This window comes from Lethenteron reissneri, chromosome 19, assembly GCF_015708825.2.
Source record: "Lethenteron reissneri isolate LAM-NWPU_2019-01 chromosome 19, ASM1570882v1, whole genome shotgun sequence".
Taxonomy (NCBI): Eukaryota; Metazoa; Chordata; class Hyperoartia; order Petromyzontiformes; family Petromyzontidae; genus Lethenteron; species Lethenteron reissneri.
In genome coordinates, this window is record NC_083797.1 from 7,225,391 (window position 1) to 7,233,604 (window position 8,214).

The following is an 8,214-nucleotide window of genomic DNA, read 5'->3' on the forward strand; positions in this document are numbered from 1 at the left end:
TTCCAGTAGAGAGATATTAAACGATTCCGTGTGTCAGTGCGCGATGTTCAGTGTTGACAATAAACCACACAAACAAAACCGCATGTTGTAGTCGCGTCCAGAAACAACTACGGCGAGCTTGAGATTCTTGGCGAGATACGTGCAGCTTTGAAATTCGGGGGGAGGGGGGCGGGGAGGAGGAGATCATGGGAACGCAGTGAAAACACGAGAAGGATCGCGGCTGTCATCTGTGGGATTACCGTAAGCTTCTCTTGCCATCCTGCTGCACTCGCCCCTCGAAGAACGGACGAATTTCAGTGGCGTCAAATGCAGTTTTTGCACTCCGTTAAACCCAGCGGTCGGCGGAACGGAAGGCTGCTCCCGTGAGCGGACAATTCTCGTGTCGCCGTGGCTCAGTGCGCTTTGCAATGTCTATAGCGTGCATATCGCTAGCTCCTGCTGCGTTGAATCTTTGCGAAACCTCCCTCCCTTACGACGACTACTGCCACGGGAACCCGGTCCAGTGGCTCAGCGGTTGAGCGAGCCGCTCGCAATAATGGAAGCTGCAAGGTCACATCCTCGTTGGAGAGGTTAACTCGGCTCATCATCTCTCCGGGGTCGGTAAAGTAAGTACCACGATGTGGGGAATTCAACACCAGGCTGGCCTAAAGATAGACTCGCACCCACCATACGAACGTGGAATTTTCATCACTGGCTCAGTGCTGGAGACGGGAGACGAGTGAGCGATGACTCATTTGATAAGTAAATCACTTTTGACTTCACTCCAGATTATCTTACACTTCCAAAAAACGCATTTAAGCATTCGGTTTAATTGTAAAAATAGGTGGTCATAGTAGTAGTACCAGCCTTTATTCAGGAAATAATTGCTGAGTTTCACAATGCGTTTGCAGGAGAACAATGGGATGTTTGACTTCAATCCACGACGAATCAGCGTCCGCTTTAATTGCGGTTAGAACCTGACTCACCCGAAGAACATCCACCACGTTTAAAACAAAACGCACAACAAAAGAGAGCTCCGCACAGATGGATTCAACTCACCGAGCGTGTTTGGAGGCGTCAACGGAATCCAACTCGAGTCGCCGGAGTTGGATTTTGTTTCTTCCTCCGAGCGGCCACAGCGGTGACGTTAACCCCGACGACTGCATCGCAAACCATTCTCGCCCCGAGTGGCGACGTGCCAGCAATTCGTTTCGGTTCAGCAAATGTGCAAAAGCGTAAAATGAGCCTGTTTGTAGTTTAGTTTTTTTTAACATTTTTTTCGCGATTACGATCCTCCAAAAAAGATGGTAGCGGGATAGGCCCGTACGCAACATGGAAAGGAAGGTGCAGTCCCTTACGATCGCTTGCTCGCACAACCGCTGAAAGCAGCAGCCTCCTCCACAGCAGCGGTTCTTCATCACGACTGCAGCCTTGCAACTCTTTGATTCTCAATCGTTACGGAAAAAAATGTTCATGTTAATAAATACGTGGCTTCAATGAAACAATGTAGTTCTACTTACGTACTCGTGCTTAATTTTTTAAAACAATCTGGCCGTGCCTCGCACCCCCAGGTTAAGAAGAACCACTGGCGTAGAGGGCATTCGACATCGTCTTCCACGTTGAGCAAGCGTCTTTGAAGAAGTGGGAGTACCCACGATTCACCCCAGCACACGCACAATGCCAACTGCGGTGTACATCCGCTCCGCGTAAAATGCCGCCCGATGAAGACCGCTTGTGTTGCGATCGAAACACCGTGGGTTTTTTTGCTTTTATTATTTTCAATGTATTTTTATTTTTAAAAAAAAATTATGTTATTATTTTTCTATCTACGTGACTTTACCGAAGGAACCAAGAATATGCATGAAACGTGCTAATTTTTTTCAACTGCCGCACTGGAGAATCAAACCAGCGACTCTCTTAATTTGTAAGTTTTGCATGGTAACCAATGCGCCCCGCGACAGCATCGGCAGCACTGCAGGCGAATGGGCAAATTGACTCTTCCTCGCGCAGAGATGGGGAGGCATCATTGCCTGGAAATACACACGGAGGAGATTTTTGTTTTTTTTTTCCGCCGCAAGAAATAACGGGCAAACAGCCACCAAAATTTTCACACGGCTTTATTTCTGGTTTATGATACACAGACTTGTCCCATAACACCGATTGCACCACATTCATTTGAAAACAGAGGCTGCATTGGAACAACAATAAAATGTGCACTTTACACTTTTTTTTTTATTTTACATTATACGATATAAGCAATTGCAAAAAAAAACATGAACGTAGTGTCTTTTCTTTTGCACCGAGATAACACGTAAATTTTTCTAGTTCCCATTTAAATTATTCATATAGAAGAATCTGATTCTGTACAGGTTTCATCTCTCCTGCCGTGGCTACAATACCGAACTTACTCACCGCGCCTTATACATTAAGACCTGGCCTTTCGCTAGGTTCCGTACTCAGCTCGTTGACTTTGCGCTAAAGTACACGCTCGTGCAGAGTGCCGCTACCAAATGCGACTCACTCGTCCTCGTCGCTTTGAAACGCCTCGACCAATCCCTGCACCGAGTTGATTAAACCAGAGAGGCTGCAGATGAAGCCGACGGCGAAGATGGACACGTCGAAGAAGACCTGGTGCCACTTGAGCTGTCGCCACATGAGGCGCAGGTGGAAGAGGCAGGGCAGCAGGAACGAGAGCGAGGCGCCCGTGAGGCTCCCAGTGAGGCCCATGAGCAGAGCGAAATGGGGGATGTAGATGGCCATGAGCAGCGTGCTGACCACCAGCAAGCACCGCAGGCCGAGGCTCCAGCTCTTGAGTCGACCCTCGATCGCGTAGCAACTTGGGAAGAGCACTTCCCTCGTGTCGGCGAAGAACGACTTCTCGAAGACCTCGACGGCGGCGAAGAAGGGCAACGGGTAGGAGAGGAGAGCCTTGGCGACCAGGAATATGTTGACCACGGCCCTGAAGGTGGCCGGAAGGTTGTCCGTGATCACCTCCTGGGTCGTGTCGGCCCACGTGAGGAAGGCGAGCAGGGCGAACATGGACTTGAGAACGCACGCCACCACGTGCGTCCAGTTCATCATGCAGTGAAACTCCTCTCGCTTCTTCATGTTGCCCTCGAGCGACGGCAGGAAAATCTGCGACGTGTAGCTGAACACGATGATGCCGATGGACACCGGGAACGTCTTGACGTCGATGTAGAACTTGACCTTGTCCCAGGCCCAGTACCTGGCCCTGGTGAGGCAGTAGCCGATGACGAGGAAGTTGATGACGAAGTGCGTGAGCGAGCACAGGAGGCTGAACCTGGAGACGGCCTTGAGGTTGCGCAAGAAGGCGCACGGCAGCAGAACGACGGTGGAGATCACCGACCAGGAGCGCTGCGAGATGGGCACGTTCGGGAAGCTGTTGTACATGAGGTTGCCGCTCACCACCACGTAGAGGACGCACGTCATGAGGAGTTCGATGAGCTGAGCCGCGTTCACCACGACGCCGCCGAGACGCGGGAAGCGCGGGGAGCAGCACGCGTTGGCGATGTCCACGTAGGACGAGCGCACTCGCACCAGCTGCCCGTCCTCGTCCTCCTCGTACAGGCACGCGATGAGGATCTTCCCCGTGTAGCAGCACACCACGGCGGCGAACGTCATGAGGAAGAGGCCCAAGTAGCCCCCGTGCAGGATGGCGTACGGCAGGCCGAGCACGAACATGCCCTGGAGATGCGCACGCGTGAAGCATGATTACAGGGCCGTGCGCGTGTGTGCGTGTGTGCGCTTTGTTGTAATGATAATGCAGACGGTGGATGGGTGGGCGAATTCAAAGCTGACACTCGAGCCAAATGGTAAGGGTGCTTTTATTTCTGCTCATAAGCGTCCCCTCTCCCATTCACTTGTCGCTCAGTGAAGTCAACATTCAATTAACTCGCCCACGCCTGATTTAAGTGAGCGCTGCCCACGCTTGATTCACTGATAATAGGGTTCGACTCGTGTGAATGAGTGGAGCTCTATTATCCACTCTCCTGTAGACGAAATTCACATTTGTGCGTTTGCTGAACGAGTTTCACGATTCGTTTTAATATGAGACTCATCAATTTCACAGTGTATATGTTAACACATGCGCTGCAATTCGTCATCATGTTCCTAATATTACTCATCGAATTGCACATTGATCGTTTACATTTAAATGTACGACTAATGGAAACACGCCATGGTACAACAACGCGATATCTTTACATATCACATGCGTACAACTGGGCTGCATATATTTTATCGTGACGATATTTGCACTATTATATAAACAAGATTGGGCGTTTAAGTACGAAGAATGTGATTTTTTAAAAACATGTACATTTAAATAAAACGGAATGCGAAAATGTAAGTTGGCTCTTTGGCGTAAGAATATACATCTATATATATACACAGTATCTGCTAATGCGATGCGCATTCTCTAAAACACACGTAATGCGCATAAATCTTCTCTTAATTGAAAATAAAGGGGTCATTCAAAGGATGATAATGATGCCTCGTCGATTGATTCTATTCGTTAATAAATAAGGCGAAGGGGCGGCCGGAGAAGGTGCGCTGAAGAGATAAGCGTTATCAGGGGAGCGCACCGACCACCAGGGGAGTGCTCCAACCACCCCCCACCACCCCCGCCAGCTCCCCCAGAGGGCACGGTCCCCCCCCCCCATCTTTCAATTAATTTAGGGCACAAAAGAAGGAACCTCTCGAGGTTACAAGCGCCTCCTCTATATCAATAGCTCCTGGACTCGACACCCGAAGCGCACGGCGTCTCCGCGTGCGTTTTTCGTCTCTCGCGAGCAAGGATTAAACATAAGTGGCACGAGTTGATATATATATAATATAAATACACATAATGGTAGGATGCATGGCATTATTGTTGGCGTAAAAAAAACATGTATTGCTGCTAGATTTGAAGCTTTCGTGACTGCAAGGATTCATATTCTTAGGTTTTTTTGGTAAAGTCACGTAGGTAAAAAATTTAAATTTTACCGAAAAAACCTAAGAATATGTATTGCTGTGTGGGTTACGATCGGATTGCTTAAGGCACACTGAGTTTGTGCAAGAGACGTAGGCAGCGCTATTCGCTTTCCATTTGTTCTTTGTGCTCAGCGATGATAATTAATCACCGTGACTCATTCCGTTTCCTCTTAATGGACCGAGGCTATTTAGATTATTGTTAGTAAGTCATTATGCGGAGATGCTCGATGTACGTCGTCAATTAAACGGTCCGGGCGCCGCCTGCTGTGCAGGAGGGATCGCGGGTTCTAATCCCGACCCTGACGATGCCTGCGCATTTGGAGTTCGCAAGTTCTCTCTGTGGTCGCGTGGATTTTACTCCGGGTCCTCCGGGTTTGCCCCACACATTTAGAAATATGCCTTCAGATAATTGCGTTACTATAAATCCCCGCATATGATGATAAGCCACTTCGTTGTGCTATCCGTGTGGGCAGGTCGCCTCTGAAACGAGAGATAATAGCGGTGGATTTTGCCTGGTGAAAAATGTGACAGTTACGTTTCGATGCATGAAGTGTAAAATGGGAGCTACATTTCAAAACGGTATGACTTGGGGAACGTGCGTCAATATATTTGGAAGGCTTTTTTTTATTAGCTAAAGAGTAGAAGGCTACTGCGCCAGTAAGGGAAGGAAAAATATCGTGAAGGAAATGCGAATTAAAATCAATTTGCAGAGAACAGAGAGAGAGAGTTCAGTTCGAGATTAATAATAATAGGTCGGGTTCGACTCTTAGAGAGGAAGAACGTTTGGGCAAAGTCACGTAGAAGGGAAATAATAAAATAATAAATATAAAACACAATAAAATTATTCTCACGACGTTTCGGCCACAACGCAAGCAGCCGTCCTCAGGTGAAGACCAGGTCTGTCGGGGAGACAGACCGAAACGTCGTGAGAATTATTTTATTATGTTTTATTTTTATTATTTTATTATTTCCCTTCTACGTGACTTTACCGAAAGAACCAAGAAGATGAATCCCTGCAGTCACGAAAGCTTTAAATCGAAATTTAACGTTTGGGCACTGCGGAGAATACGAATTTCAGACAATGAGAGCAGCTTGCAGAGAAGTGGTGACTTCCCATCGACTGAAGCTTCGCTGGGAATGTTGACGGAATGCCTCAGTTACTGCCCACACAATTCCTTAATCCGCGTCTAATTTTGAGCACAACAACCTCTAAGATTCTTCTGAAACCAGACCGTCCTTTTGCAGATTGCAAGCCTCCCGAGAAAGAGGCGTGCCCATTTCTGCCTCTCTTTCTTTCAATCATCAATTCTGGCTCCACGTTTGTGTAATGCGTTTAATGACTAATACTCGCTTTGCGAGCCATGCCAATTGTGTGCGAGTTTTCTCAGTGCTCGTCAGTGTAATAAAAAGCTACGTCCCACCATAAGTCAGTCAAGCTCTCTGTGCCCTCTCTCTGCTCTGAAGAAGTACCATTGCCTAAAACGTTAGGCTAATATAGGTAATCTCACCATTCGAAAAATATAATTTCTAATTAATCTAGGATGACAACAATAATAACAACGCCCTTTTATCCGATAAAAAATAAGACACCGAGTATCGTGACAATCATCGTCACGATTGCCCCGCAATTTGTATCGTTCGGCCAGTTGCATTCGTGAGTGATTTTTGCACCCATCTGGACCTCGCGCTAACCCCCCCACCCCACCTCCCCTCCCCACATCGTGCATCGGTGCCCACCTGGATGGCATTGGTGACGTTCCACCCGGCGTCCCACGATGTGATCTGTGGCTTCCCGTCCTCGGTGTAGCCGAATTCTCCGCAGCCTCCCCCATCGCCACCGCCGCCGCCGCCGCCGCTGTTGCGTTTCACCGGGCGCCCTCCCTGCTGGTACAGCTCGCCCTCTCCAGCGTCACCGCCCGCAGCCGCCTCGCAGCCACCCTCGCCGGCGTCACCCTCGCCGCTGGGACCGGCACCGTCTCCCTTGAGGGTGTCCATCTCCATGAGCCCGTGGCGGTGGTCGTAGTCGAGCACGTCGCACTGGGCGAAGCTCACCCCTTCCTCGTCTGTGGTCGCCTGGAACCCGGCGCGCGCGAAGAGGCCACTGACTTTGGACGTCGACTTCGCCTTCACCTCCGAGGCAACGCCCGACAGCTTGTTCCTGAGCGTGGCCATGGTGTGCGGCGAGGATTTTCAACTTGGACGGGCCTCGGATGAATCGTCTACGGGCTGGCGGTGGAAATTTGTTTTTGGGTTGGCTCCGCTACAGCTGAGCGGCGTGCGATTTGGAAGAGCTGGGCTGCTGCGCTCTGCCCATGCAGGTTGTTATGGCGTGGGGCGTGTGCGTGTGTGTGTGGATTTTGCAGAAACGCAACAAAAACGCGCGTATGAGAGCAACTGTCGCTATGCGTAAATCGTTCGCGTAGAACTATAGGACGGGGCATGCAATCGAGAAATTAGATCTGGCACTCTCTCCTCTCTCTCTCTCCCGTTGTCCCCGCTTTCCGAGTGCCGAGCGCGCGCACGGAGAGCGCTTGGCTCCGCGCAGCAGCAGAATGGGTGGAGGGGGGGGGGAGTCGCTCAACTTTCCGTTATTGGCGGCAGTCTCCTGCCCATGCTCTCGTCACGCACGAGCATTGCGCAGGAAGAGGTGCGAGTTGGATAGAGCGGGGGGTGCGTGGGGTAGAGGGACGGGGTGGGGGGGGGCGCTAGAAGAGGGATGGAGTGGAGGGAGGGGTTGGTGGTGGTGGTGGTGATGATGGGTGTTCAGAAGTGGGCGTGTGACGTATCGTTTGCGCGCAAAATGCGAGCCATTGCCGTGGTTTTATTTATCTCTCTCTCTCTCTCTCTCTTCCCCTCCCGTCTTTACTTCATTTTCGCAAATTGATTGATTGCACCATTTCACGGCTCATCAGAGCGACGTGCTGTGATTCGCAATCGGAGCCCATCATGCCCCTGTCGAGAACGACTCTGCGCCCGGGGGACGCAGAGTGAACGCGTGCTGCGGACGGGCACACAAACGCACACACACGCACACGCACACACACGCGTGCACACACGCACACACGCACACACGCACACGCGCGCACACACACGCGCGCACACACACGCACACACACGCACACACACGCGTGCACACACGCACACACGCACACGCGCGCACACACACGCGCGCACGCACACACGCGCACACACGCGCGCACACACACGCGCGCACACACACGCGTGCACACACGCACACGCACG

At 50.7% G+C, this 8,214-nt stretch overlaps 1 protein-coding gene across 1 annotated transcript; it reads right to left on the reverse strand.

The window, feature by feature from the left end:
- Nucleotides 1-2,080: 2,080 nt before the first annotated feature.
- On the reverse strand, nt 2,081-7,631 carry SLC32A1 (solute carrier family 32 member 1). The gene is made up of 2 exons (XM_061554269.1): nt 6,709-7,631; nt 2,081-3,684 (listed from the first exon to the last, which is right to left on the reverse strand). The coding sequence occupies exons 1-2, from the start codon at nt 7,141-7,143 to the stop codon at nt 2,497-2,499; spliced, it is 1,623 nt and encodes a 540-aa protein (XP_061410253.1). The 5' UTR covers nt 7,144-7,631; the 3' UTR covers nt 2,081-2,496.
- Nucleotides 7,632-8,214: the final 583 nt, after the last annotated feature.

What these genes read in the sequence shown, in the direction of transcription:
- SLC32A1 (XM_061554269.1), bottom strand. Translation starts at nt 7,143, where the DNA reads ATGGCCACGCTCAGGAACAAGCTGTCGGGCGTTGCCTCGGAGGTGAAG. An exon ending in ACGTCACCAATGCCATCCAG is followed by an intron (nt 3,685 to 6,708) that starts GTGGGCACCGAT and finishes GCGCATCTCCAG; the next exon opens with GGCATGTTCGTGCTCGGCCT.